The following is a 13361-nucleotide window of genomic DNA, read 5'->3' as shown; positions in this document are numbered from 1 at the left end:
TCACAGAAAAATGAGCACTTGAACACAATGTAGGGTGATAATAACTAATGATCACAGCAGAGTTTAGGTTTGGAAAAAAATTAAAAGCTTCACTAGACCGGGGACTTTGTCCCGTCCATTATTTTTACAGCCTATGGTGTGTATGTATGTAAATGCTAAATGGTAAATGGACTTGAGCTTATATAGCACTTTTCTAGTCTTCTGACTACTCAAAGCGCTTTTACACCGCAGGTCACACCCACCCATTCACACCTTTCACACCATTCACACACTGATGTTAGTGATTGCTATGTAGTATCATCCATCAGAAGTAACTAATCCCATTCATGTATGTATGTACGTATGTATGTATGTATGTATGTATGTATGTATGTATGTGTGTATGTATGTTTGTATGTGTGTATGTATGTATGTATGTATGTTTGTATGTATGTTTGTATGTATGTATGTATGTATGTATGTGTGTATGTATGTTTGTATGTATGTATGTATGTATGTATGTATGTATGTATGTATGTATGTATGTATGTGTGTATGTTTGTATGTATGTATGTATGTGTGTATGTATGTTTGTATGTGTGTATGTATGTATGTATGTATGTTTGTATGTGTGTATGTATGTTTGTATGTATGTATGTATGTGTGTATGTATGTTTGTATGTGTGTATGTATGTATGTATGTATGTTTGTTTGTATGCATGTATGTATGTATGTGACACAGAATGAGGTGTGTATGTGACACAGTGTGAGGTGTGTATGTGACACAGTGTGAGGTGTGTATGTGACACAGTATATTGTCCCCCCTTACATGACTCACCATCATACATACTGTCCCCTTACATGACTTTGCATCATACATACTGTCCCCTTACATGACTCACCATCATACATACTGTCCCCCCTTACATGACTCACCATCATACATACTGTCCCCTTACATGACTCAGCGTCATACATAATGTTCCCCCTTACATGACTCTGCATCATACATACTGTCCCCTTACATGACTCTGCGTCATACATACTGTCCCCCCTTACATGACTCAGCATCATACATACTGTCCCCTTACATGACTCTACATCATACATACTGTCCCCTTACATGACTCAGCATCATACATACTGTCCCCTTACATGACTCTGCATCATACATACTGTCCCCCCTTACATGACTCTGCATCATACATACTGTCCCCTTACATGACTCAGCATCATACATACTGTCCCCCATTGCTGAATAAAGTGACACTACTTTTTTTTTTTTTACAGAGGATGTACTTCCTTCACCTTCTGTTGAAACAGGAAGTTCATGTAACCATGGTTACATATCACATAAATAATAACAGACAACACAAGTTACAGTGTGTCAGACTGTTAATGTAATGAGTTTAATCTTCCTGTATGGTTTTCAATCTAATGTTTATCAGAGTATAAGTAGGTTAACATAAAACACTGAAATAAACTCTGATAAAGATGTGATCATACTAGAGCTACAGCCTCTAGCTCAAATGTTTCCAACATTGTTTTTTGCAATGTAGACAGCGTGCAGGAGTTTGCTGCAACATTGGGAGTCTAGGAGTGCTATTCTTGTTGCCGTGGTAACAAGAAACTGGTATTTACATCGTTTTATTTTTTACTAGAATCATATCTAACTGCTTGGATAACCCTCGTGTGCAGTCTATTTGTAACATAACAGAGCAGATATTTAGCTGCACTGCATCCTCTCCACCACCAGGTGGAGCTGTCTTCTTCTTCTTCTTCTTCAGAGCAGTGTGAGCGGTTTAATCAACAAGTTTGACTTCAGGAAGGTTTAGAGATAAATAATAAGATTACTTTTAATTATCTTTTTTATGATCCGATCCGGCCCTTTAAGGTTTCATAACCATACAGATTTATAAATAAATAAAATAAAACGTCCAGATTAAATCAAAATCAGGACTTTAAGCACAACCGAATAATAATATAAACATATAAGCCAGTGATGGAGGCGCTGCACAGAGTCTGCTGTAAATACTTTAAAAAAATATTATTAATCAATCATTAATAATTAATGTCAGGTTTCACTTTGAAGAAGAAGATTTTACTGTTAAAATCAAAGTTTGATAGAATATGTTGTATCAGTAAATACTGTGATTTAAAACAGTCACCTGTGACAGGTGAAGTCTCCGACTGTGAGGTCTGTATGGCGCGTGAATAATTGTTAAAACAGGGGCGTGTCCAGAGGCGTGTCCAGGTAGGTATCGAGGGGTGTATCCAGGAATCTTTCCAGGGGCATTTCCAGTGGGTTGGCATGGGCCCCCCTCTTAATCTAGTTACCGTCCCAAAACCCTTAAAAATGATTGGCTACTTGCTTGGAAAGAGGAGGGACTTAAGTTCAAATCACATATTTGGGGCTGTTTCCTGCAGGCTTCTGGTAGATTTCTATTCATGTGGGTAGGGCATTTGAATTAGTTAATGCATAAGAAATAAATAAAGTACTTTGCACATCTATTTCATAAGGTGCATAAGAGAGGAATGAGTCCTGCACACCCTCCGGCTCACAAAAACACATATTACTGATGTAAAAAAGTAACACAAGATGGCGTCTTATGTATTTCTGCTCTTAAGACAATGTGTGAAATTTGAAGTATTTTTAATTGTGACCTCCATCAAATATCTTTTTTTGAGTCCCTTAAGAGTTAAACTTCATTTCTCCTTCCTTTATGTATGACATGTATACATTTGTTATAAACGATATAACCATCAGCACACATACACTCCCATGTCTCCTTTACGCTTGGATGGCTGTTCCATCCACTGGAGGGCGCTATCAGACCTTCACTCAGCCGCCCTTCATGTTCTTGTTCGATCTCCGCCCAGCTGTTCTGTTGTCACCTGTGCTCGAGAGAACATCATGTGTATAGTTCATAACACTGTTGGCTACTCTGTTTATGCTGACCCAACATTTACATCTTTTTCATAAGCTTCCAGAAAACGTGCAGAAATACGGACAGAAGTCTCCGTCTGTAAATCATCCTAAAATAGATTTATATGTTGTTACTGTTAACAACCACCGCCATCCTCATTCATACACGGCCTGCTCTGATCTCCGACCTCAGCGGAGAGGAAGAGTGGACAACAGGAACTAGAGGAACACAAAGGAGAAATCCTTCCTTCATATTATCACATCTGATCTTTAGTAAAGCATCTCTCGTGTTATGAATTGATGCTTTACTAATAATTATTGATTGATGATATAAAGAAAATGTATACAGAAATAAAACATCTGTATAACTTTGTATACGTTCTTTTAAAGCAGATAAGAAGTCTGGACATTTATTATGACATTATGAAGTTCATCAGATTGATTTGAAGTGAAGAAGTCAAACCACTCTGCACCGAACTGTTTCAACACAACCTAAACACATTTTAGAAATGAAGCTTCTTCGCCACTTCCAGACACGTCAGAGTCACCTTTATGAAAATAATCCAGCGTCATATTTATGAGGTTTGTTCTGTGAGTTAAAAAAGCCTTAAGCCCCTCTTTAGTGCTCTGTTTGCACATTACTTAAAATGTTCAGACTCATCTCTACAAAGGTCGAGGACAGGAAGAGAAAATATCTCTCCAAAACTTCAATAATAATAATAATAATGTTTCTAATGTTGTGTATGTACTTCTCTGTGTTTATTTGACTTTCATGTACAAGTTGCTCAAAACTTAGAATGAACTTTAAATGAATTTGTTTAGACTTAATGCAGCAGCAGATGTTGTGAAGTGTCTGTTGTCCTCCTGGGAACTAAACGATCTAACTGAGCATGTGCAGTAATATGTTAAAGGCGTCCCTGGTCTCCCCTCCTGCGCTACAGACCTGAACCCTTTAAGTTTGTCTTTGAAGACTCTTCTTTAAAGAGCTCTGACGTCACATCGGAGACTCTAAAAACTCCTGAAAAGTTTGAGAGGAGGAGAAAAAGTGAAGTCAACTTCTGCGCTGACTGTCTTCCTGTCTCTCTGCCTGTGTGTGTGTGTGTGTGTGTGTGTGTGTGTGTGTGTGTGCGGGGCGTACAGAGAGACAGACAGAAAAGAGGCAGACAGGCGGCTCAGGTTGGTGATGACGTAGAGGTCATGTGACCGCTCCTCTGACCGGACTCTTATAAGGAGCTTTGAGATGTTGAGCTCAGTTTCCCTCCTGGTCCCGAACTTTGGATTTGAGTTCCAGCACAGAGAGCGAGCGACAGAGAGAGAGAGAGAGAAAGAGAGAGACAGGCGGACCCTCTACTTCTTCTTCTCCTCCTCTCAAACTTTCCAGGTGAGTCAAACTTTCTCTTTATAACTTTCCCCCTTTTTTTTTTACGCGCACAGAGCTCCGGTAATTCCCGTCAGAGCCCGCCTGAGCTCCCACAGCCCCGGTAGAGCACCTTCAGAGCCCCGGTAGATCAGTCAGAGTCCCGGTAGAGTCCTTCAGAGCCCCGGTCCGGTGCGCTCCGGGCTGTGCAGCTCTCACTCTCACAAGTTTCCTGCAGTTAGAAAACTTTGGGTTCAGTTGAAGTTGGATGAGAGGAGCAGAGAAAAAGAGTGACCTTTATTTTCCTCCTTAATAACGAACTGCTCTGATTCAAACCCGCTCAGACAGCAGGAAGCGTCCTCCCTGCTGTGTGTGTGTGTGTGTGTCTGTGTGTGTGTGTGTGTGTGTGTGTGTGAGAGTGTGTGTGTGTGTGTGTGTGAGTGTGTGTGTGTGTGTGTGTGTGTGTGTGTGTGTGTGTGTGTGTGTGTGTGTGTGTGTGTGTGTGTTTGTGTGCGTGTGTGTGTGTCCCTTTGTGCTGGACTCCATTGTTCTGCTCTGTCCTGGTCATTTTCCGCAGACGAACTCGTTCATGTAGAAAGTGGCGGGATGCTCTGAGTCTGATGTGTGTGTGTGTGTGTGTGTGTGTGTGTGTGTGTGTGTGTGTGTGTGAGAGACATGACATCTGAATTATTATTGTAAGATCTGCATTGTAACAGGAGGTCAGATCCTCTGCTCCTCTTTAGGCCTCCTCACACTGCTCCTCTCTCTGTGGTCCTCCTCACACTGCTCCTCTCTCTGTGGTCCTCCTCACACTGCTCCTCTCTCTGTGGTCCTCCTCACACTGCTCCTCTCTCTGTGGTCCTCTCAGATCAAGCGGCCTCCAGATAAAATCAGGAATGAGTCTGAGCTTTGTCTCTATTTCTTGGTGGAGTTCATGTTGTTGGGGACGCAGAGTCCTCAAAGACTCGTCCTCAAAGACTCGTCCTCAAAGACTTTAAACTCTAACCACCGATCTGCTGCTCATCTAACAAAACTTTCCACATATTCATGCAGCCTACGATAACAAGACTACATCAGTGATTAATATGTGTGTGGAAACGTGGCCCCAGTACAATCAAGTTTCACATCATCGGGAGCTGAACTCTGCGTCAACCTTTTGACTTTTATTTTGAAATAAGAATAATTTCAGAAAACATTTGGATTTGAACAAATCTGAAGAAACATTTTTAAAGGTTTACGCTTTAGTGTGTAGTCCTCATCTTTGATGTGCTTTACAAACATCTTTAAATATCTGAAAATGAGAACCTTGATGTAAATATTGTTAATTAACTGATTTAAATGAAGCGTTTTTGTAGATGTTTTCCTTGAGGTCTCGAGTTAATCAGTGTTGTTACGCTGTGGTATATGATCAGAGATCTCCAGAAAACACATGAAATGTAAATGAAATAAAAACAGGAAAACTACTAAATGTCCGGGCTCTCTGGGCTTCCATAGTATATGTGAAGTTTTTTATTTCAAATCAAACCATGATAATCTCCAGCTGGAGCTCTGCATGTTACCACCTTCAGATCGACCAATGTCCCACAGATCAGAACAGAAAGAAATATGTTTTCAAAGTATGACCACTGAAGATGTCAAAGATTTATTTCACGTTTCAGATCAAACAGAACCACAGGAAGATGAAAGCGTTGTAACGGTAGGAATCATGGTTGACTTTGGCCACAGGGGGCGCTAGTTCATGAGCTGCAGAGTGACTCAACAGGACAGCTGATTGTCTGTGTGCAGAGGAAACGCTCTGCAGGAAAGAAGTCCTGCTTCCTGCTGCTCACACACACACACACACACACACACACACACACACACACACACACGCACACACACGCACACACACACACACAGACACACACAGGAATCAGACACAGCAAGGATCTTTGATAGAAACCTCTGAGCTGCTGAGCCACATCATTCAGGAGGTTTCTGCTTCTCTCTGACGCTGCAGCTTTGGGCTCCTCCCCCCTCCTCCCCCTCCTCGCCCATCCTCACCCATCCTCCCCCCTCCTCACCCATCCTCCCCCTTCTCACCCATCCTCACCCATCCTCACCCCTCCTTACCCATCCTCCCCCCTCCTCACCCATCCTCCCCCCTCCTCACCCATCCTCCCCCTTCTCACCCATCCTCACCCATCCTCACCCATCCCCCCCCCCCCCCCCCCCCCCTCACCCATCATCCCCCATCCTCCCCTTCACCCCCTCCTCCCCCCTCCTCCTGTGCGCTTCGGTTCAAGAGAACTCTTTAAAACGTGGTCTTTTTGTAGCAGTCGGTCTTCTCAGAATGAATATCATAACATGTTTCCTGAACATGAATGTTACTGCATACACACACACACACACACACACACACACACCTAAATGTTTCAGGTTGAGCTGCATGTGTGAACACAGACACATGTTCTCCTGGTGGTGATGACGTTAATATCATGTAACATCACGATGTTGGTAATAAAGCAGCTACATTCTCTGTTCTACTCTCTAGAAAGTTGTTTTCCACTCTTTGTTCAGGCTCTGTGTCCGTTAACAACCTCGCTTTCAGAGCCGCCGCTTATTGTTGCTAGGTTACAAACATTCTGCTTTTTGCTTCTCTTAGTAGTGTGCCTTTGGTTTGTTTTAATATGTGCTGATTATTTTACTTTATTCAAATAAATTTCACCAAGAAAACACTCCCCCCCCGCCCCCCACACCACCACTTCCACTGCACGTTCCAAAGGGTAAACTATTTTAAAGTGAGGGCGCTGAGAGCGTGCGACAGAACAGCTGACACTGAGGACGATGTGAAGCTGCCAGGACACAGACTCAGTGAATATGTCTCATTACATATGAAGGCATCACACCCCCCCCCCCCCCCCCGTCATCTTGTATATCTCTTAAATATGACGTCTGCAGCGATTTAAAGAACGTCTGCAGAGTTTAGAGTATTTAGGTGAAGTTTCTTCATTCACAATAGTTTCAGATAAACTTATTTTTCAGTTTATTGTTAACATTTACTCTGCGTCAGACGTTTGATTCTAACTGGATGTGTAACACAGGTTGTGCAGAGTTCATATTTGATGTGTTCAGGTGGTCCTGGTTGCAGACTGTGAAGGGTTCATGTTTGTGTGGATGATATACTGTGTTGTGTTTTGAATTGAAGATGACCTTGAAGCTTGTTGACTTTTCTTTTAATGAGTCACTTGGTGTTTGGGCTCTGAAGTGTTAAACGGACAGAAATGTGTTTCTGAGCTCACTAATTGGATTAAGTGGAGTTTTACGTCATGAAAGGAAGAGTTTTGTCTCCTTTAATCAGGATGTTGTTTAATCCTAGAGGAGAGGAATGCAGAGGATGTTGAACTCCATTTGTTTAAATCTTTCTGTGTATTGTTCTTTAACACGTTTCATATCTTCTCCTTCACAGGCTAACGCTCTCTCACCATGGGCGACTGGAGCGCCCTGGGTCGTCTGCTGGACAAAGTCCAGGCGTACTCCACAGCCGGGGGGAAGGTGTGGCTGTCGGTCCTCTTCATCTTCAGGATCCTGGTCCTGGGTACGGCGGTGGAGTCGGCGTGGGGAGACGAGCAGTCGGCCTTCAAATGCAACACGCAGCAGCCGGGCTGCGAGAACGTCTGCTACGACAAATCCTTCCCCATCTCTCATGTCCGCTTCTGGGTGCTGCAGATCATCTTCGTGTCCACACCCACCCTGCTCTACCTGGCTCACGTCTTCTACCTGAACAGGAAGGAGCAGAAGTTCAACAGGAAGGAGGAGGAGCTCAAAGCGGTGCAGAACGACGGCGGTGACGTGGACATCCCGTTGAAGAAGCTGGAGATGAAAAAGTTTAAGTACGGCATCGAGGAGCACGGCAAAGTGAAGATGAAGGGCGCTCTGCTCAGAACATACATCTTCAGCATCTTCTTCAAGTCCATGTTCGAGGTGGGCTTCCTGGTCATCCAGTGGTACATCTACGGCTTCAGCCTGTCGGCGGTGTACACGTGCGAGCGGGACCCGTGCCCCCACAGGGTGGACTGCTTCCTGTCCCGGCCCACAGAGAAGACGGTCTTCATCATCTTCATGCTGGTGGTGTCTCTGGTGTCTCTGCTGCTCAACGTCATCGAGCTCTTCTATGTCTTCTTCAAGAGGATCAAAGACCGCGTCAAGGGCAAGCAGCCGCCCACGCTCTACCCCAGCGCGGGCACATTAAGCCCGACCCCTAAAGACTTGTCTGCTGCCAAGTACGCCTTCTACAACGGCTGCTCCTCCCCCACCGCCCCGCTCTCCCCCATGTCCCCCCCGGGCTACAAGCTGGCCACAGGGGAGCGAGGAACCGGCTCGTGTCGTAACTACAACAAGCAGGCCACCGAGCAGAACTGGGCCAACTACTCCACCGAGCAGAACCGGCTGGGCCAGACCGGCGGCGGGAGCACCATTTCAAACTCCCATGCACAGGCCTTCGACTTCCCCGATGACACCGTGGAGCACAAGAAACTGTCCTCGTCTGCGGGACATGAGCTGCAGCCTCTGGCGCTGATGGACCCTCGGCCCTGCAGCCGGGCCAGCAGCCGCATGAGCAGCCGAGCCAGACCAGACGACCTGGACGTGTGAGTCCCACGTGGCCTCCTCGTCCTCCGCCTGCCTGCAGCCCGAGGATCACTTGTTAAAGGGGCAGGGGCTAACCTCGATCACTGTCAGCGTAGAGACTCTTAGTGGATCAAAGAGACATTAAAACCTGTAACACTGTCAAAGGTACAAGCTGCAGATATCTGTTCAATGACTTTCAATTTAGTTGAGTCACTCACAGACTCAGAGGGGAGGAGAGAGGACAGCGTTAGGTCAACAACAACAATAACAACTACAACAACAATCTGGTTCAGTCTCCATTAAAAAAAAAAAGAATTTTCTTCTTACTCTCTTATATTTTCCTTCTTGCTTCTGGAGACAACATCTGTCAGAGCTCAGATCTTGAGGTGCGTGTGTGTGTGTGTGTGTGTGTGTGTGTCACATGGAAACAGGGTGCCTTCTCCTTCTGTGTCTCTTTGAATATCGGAGCAGATCAAATGTGCCTTCTCACCTGATGCTTGTTCACACACACTCCTCTGTGTGACTGTTGATCACTGAGCATTGTGCCTTTACAGTAAACTAACATGTTCAAGAAGTCTCATCAGAGACAGGAAGTGAAGGCTGCAGCAGAGACAGGAAGTGACGGCTGCACACTTCCCTGTGGGAGAACCAATCAAAGCTCCTTTCCCCCTGACACACTAAGAAAAGCTTTCCTAAGTATCTGACAACGTTACCCATGTTAGAGTCAAATCATTATTGTTAACAAGCTTCCAGACTTCAATGACAAAAACAACAATTTAAACTCACAGAGCATCAAGAAGAACTGCTGCCTTCATGTCTCACTTAGTTCATGTCTGTATGACACTCGTTTCAGTCGGTTTGCTCTGATAGGACACAACAAGACTTCAAACTTCCCCGTTTAGAGCAGCATGTCCTGTGAGTTTAAATCTGTGTTTGTAGCGTGCTGTGTTTGTAGAGAGTGATGTAACAGCTGTTTGTGGTTCAAAACAAAAAGCTCTCTCTCTGCAGGGATCCTTTCTGTAATGTTGTCACACACTTAGAATAATAATAAATTAGACTTATATAGAATAACAACCGGAGCCTGTCAGGGACAAAAACAACAACAACCGTCTTTGTAAATAAGAATTTGTTCTTAATGACCTGCCTGGTTAAATAAAGGTCAAATCAAATAAAAACAACAACTTTGTTGCAGACATTACAACCTGTTTACCTGTTGCAGGATGAAGAAATCTATTGGTGACATTGTTGTACCTATAAGTCATTAGGACCCTCAGATAAGGCCCAGGATGTTAAATACTAGAGCATGTCTAAAACTTTGTGTCTCATGGATGAAATTAACAAATGAAGCCGGCTGTCAAGGAGAGCTGAAGATGTTTGGGTGTAAAGACAGTTGGATGGAGTCGGGCCACATGTAAAGTTTGTCTAATAAAGTAGGGATGTTACCGGTGACTCAAAAATAGAATTTAAACAACTGAAAACCAGACTAGATAACTTGTCTAAAGGTATTACATTTGTTTAACATCTTGCACAATTTTCAAACTGTCTGTGGATAAACGAGTGAGGCTAACGTTAGCATTGCTAGCATAGCCAGCCTTCAGTCCTCCGTGCAGGTTAACGTCCACATGTCTGAGCTGAATGTGGTCACTCATCACTATGGTCCATATTGCAGTTCAACCTGACACAGCCGACATACAACTTTATCTCCATTTTATAAATCTTTATACTGATGACAAACCGCTCTGCGCCTACAACATGCTATCTGTTCACTGTGCTTGTTTACATCCAGGTAGTAGAGCGAGGAGGGTAGGCTCATTAACCGGAGCTACAGACAGTCTATGGCTACAGCCCCGACTAGTGGAGGAAGGCTATGTGGCAGCTTGAACACAACATTTGACCAGCATGGAGGGCCAACATGTCAAAATATGAATCATTGGTTTAACTGATGAGTCATTCTGGTGCACACTAGTGAGGGTGATGACGTTGACTGAACGCACACATCTCTGTGTTAACACTGCATTTTCTTTAGTTTTCACTTCATTATGATCGGATCCCAGCTCTCTGTTTTTATTCTAATCTGGGTCCCAAACAGAGACGGGCTGAACCTGGGAGAGTTTCTGGAGGTTCGTTGTAACAGTTGAGTATTTATTGCTTGGCTTATGTGGGACTCGTACCACTAAGAGGAAGAACTGACTACTGTCCAATAGAAACATCCGACATGAGCGCCCCACAAACTGTATATTTATGAGCAGTTTTGTAAAAGTCAGTGAGGACTGTTGTTTCCTGGTAAACTTTGAATTTATGTGCTGTTATGTTTCAATTGGTGTATTGTGTTTTTTGAGGGGGGATGTGTGTGTGGGTCCCGTAAAGAAAGGCTTTATTACTGTCATTGATTGGACAAGTGCGATCTCTTTTTATATCTTGTCGGCGGTTAAGAAAAGCAGTCGAATGATTTCTGTTTCCATATTTGAGTGAATGATTCTTAGGATGTTTGTCGGACTCGATGTAAGCGTTGCTGCTTGAGAAATAGATATTTAGTACTGTAAATCAAGCTAACTGTGTCACGATGAAAATGTGAGTTTGTAGAAGACTGCGTAGAGATCTGGACTAATATTTAGTCAGTTATATTAATGCCAATGTAGCTCCACAAATACCAAACTTTAGGATGAAACTCAAACTGGGCTTTTTTTTCTTTTTATTGTACTTTTTTTAACTGTGCATCACCTTGTCGGTACTTACACGGATCTTTCAGCTACGATGGCGTTTGCACTGAGATCTCGGTGATAGAGATGTAATATGACGTTACTAATTTATTTTATAACACACAATCACTACAGTGCAGACTATCGGACATCTCACCACTGACAGAACAGACCATGTTTTCCACCAGGATCCACTGTTGTACAGTGTAAGTGCATGAAAAGCAAATCAACAACTCAATCTTTGTATCTGTGAAAAGATATTTTAACCAATAAATATTTTCTCTCCTAACCAATTCATTACAATCCTTTTCTTTCATTCAGGTTGTTATTCACATCACAGTCCTACACCTTTTCATCCTTCAATCCTTTTTCAGTAGAAAATTGCAAGGAAACTCCTGCAAACTGTCATCCTTGTACAGCAACAAGCAATGCTGGGATCTGTGCGTGCACTCAAGAATGCGAGCTCGTGCAGGAACGCCTGTCATTTGTGTGTTCGTGCAGTCCAACGCACAGATCCTAGCATTGCCAGTGATTTCGTACAACTTACATACAAATCCAAACAATGCCTATTTAGGACTTGTAAACCCCAACGTTGACATTGTTTTTGTAGCATTTAGACTTATACATCCCAGTGTTACCTGTAAATGGTAAATGAGTTCAGAGTACTCAAAGCGCTTTTACACTGCATGTCATATCCACTCATTCACACCCTGATGGTCGCTGTGAAGGCTTGTGTACACCGCCACCGAAGCAGCGGGAGCAATTCAGGGTTAAGCATCTTGCCCAAGGACACATCGGACATGTTGCCCAGTTGGGAATCAAACCCTCGACCTTCCAGTTGAGAGGCGACGACTCTACCAACTGAGCCACAGTCGCCCCTATCACTTTTAATAGTCACACTCTGATGTACTGTGTTACTATTTATTATAAAATAATGGCGTGGTGTAACAGCGTTGCCAATGTCCAACTTATAAGGCCCTGTCCTCAATCGGGGTCCCATCTTCCATTGGGGTCCCATCCTTCATAGGGGTTCCGTCCTCCATCGGGGTCCCATCCTCTATCGGGGTGCCGTCCTCCATCGGGGCCCTGGGTAATCAGCCCCACTTTACCCCCTCTACCAACTCAGAAGTACAATCACTAATTCGGACACCTTTTGGACCAAATATCATCATGGTGGAACATAGAACAGATCCTTTTGTTCCTGATCTTTGAAAAACAATATGGTAATTTAGAGAACAACTTGATTTCACACTGTGGAATAAATCGTCCCACGACTTCTTATGTACCATTCAATCAATGAAACAATCACAAGCTGGAAAACATGCCGAAGATTCCTGGTAAGATTCTTTATTACATAAAGCTCGCTCTGTAAACAATGTGGGAGAGACTTTTTTATTTTAATGTTCTTATATAAAAACTATCTTTGTTTTAAAGGGACAAACCCCACGACAAGCTAGTAATCTATCCAACCAGATGTGAACATCTGTACATTACAATATAACAAATAAAATCCCAACCATTCAGAAAGGAAACTCTGATGATGACTGAACTGCTTTTCATGGTAAAACTCAAAATTACATTTTTACAAATCAAGTCTATGCATACTTCAAAGAAGTGGATACTCCAATATTTCAAGTATTCCACTTTACAATTACACAAACAGAATGTCTACAAGGTTGATGAAACGTGCCAACAGAAGGGTTTAAGGGCCAGGACTGGTGTCAGGTAGCCGGCAGGAGGAGAGCATCAGGGAGCTTTCTGCCTGCTCTCATATCACATTTCAGAGTCTTCA

General features: G+C 43.4%; 1 protein-coding gene across 1 annotated transcript; it reads left to right on the top strand.

Annotated features, from left to right (window-relative positions):
• The first annotated feature begins 4128 nt into the window (after positions 1-4128).
• On the top strand, positions 4129-11866 carry gja1b (gap junction protein alpha 1b). The gene is made up of 2 exons (XM_020647191.3): positions 4129-4286; positions 7711-11866. The coding sequence occupies exon 2, from the start codon at positions 7728-7730 to the stop codon at positions 8892-8894; it is 1167 nt and encodes a 388-aa protein (XP_020502847.1). The 5' UTR covers positions 4129-4286; positions 7711-7727; the 3' UTR covers positions 8895-11866.
• Positions 11867-13361: the final 1495 nt, after the last annotated feature.

This window comes from Labrus bergylta, chromosome 15 (genome assembly GCF_963930695.1).
Source record: "Labrus bergylta chromosome 15, fLabBer1.1, whole genome shotgun sequence".
In the NCBI taxonomy this organism is placed as follows: domain Eukaryota; kingdom Metazoa; phylum Chordata; class Actinopteri; order Labriformes; family Labridae; genus Labrus; species Labrus bergylta.
The sequence above is the reverse complement of the archived record's forward strand: the minus strand, read 5'-3'. Positions and strand labels throughout refer to the sequence as shown.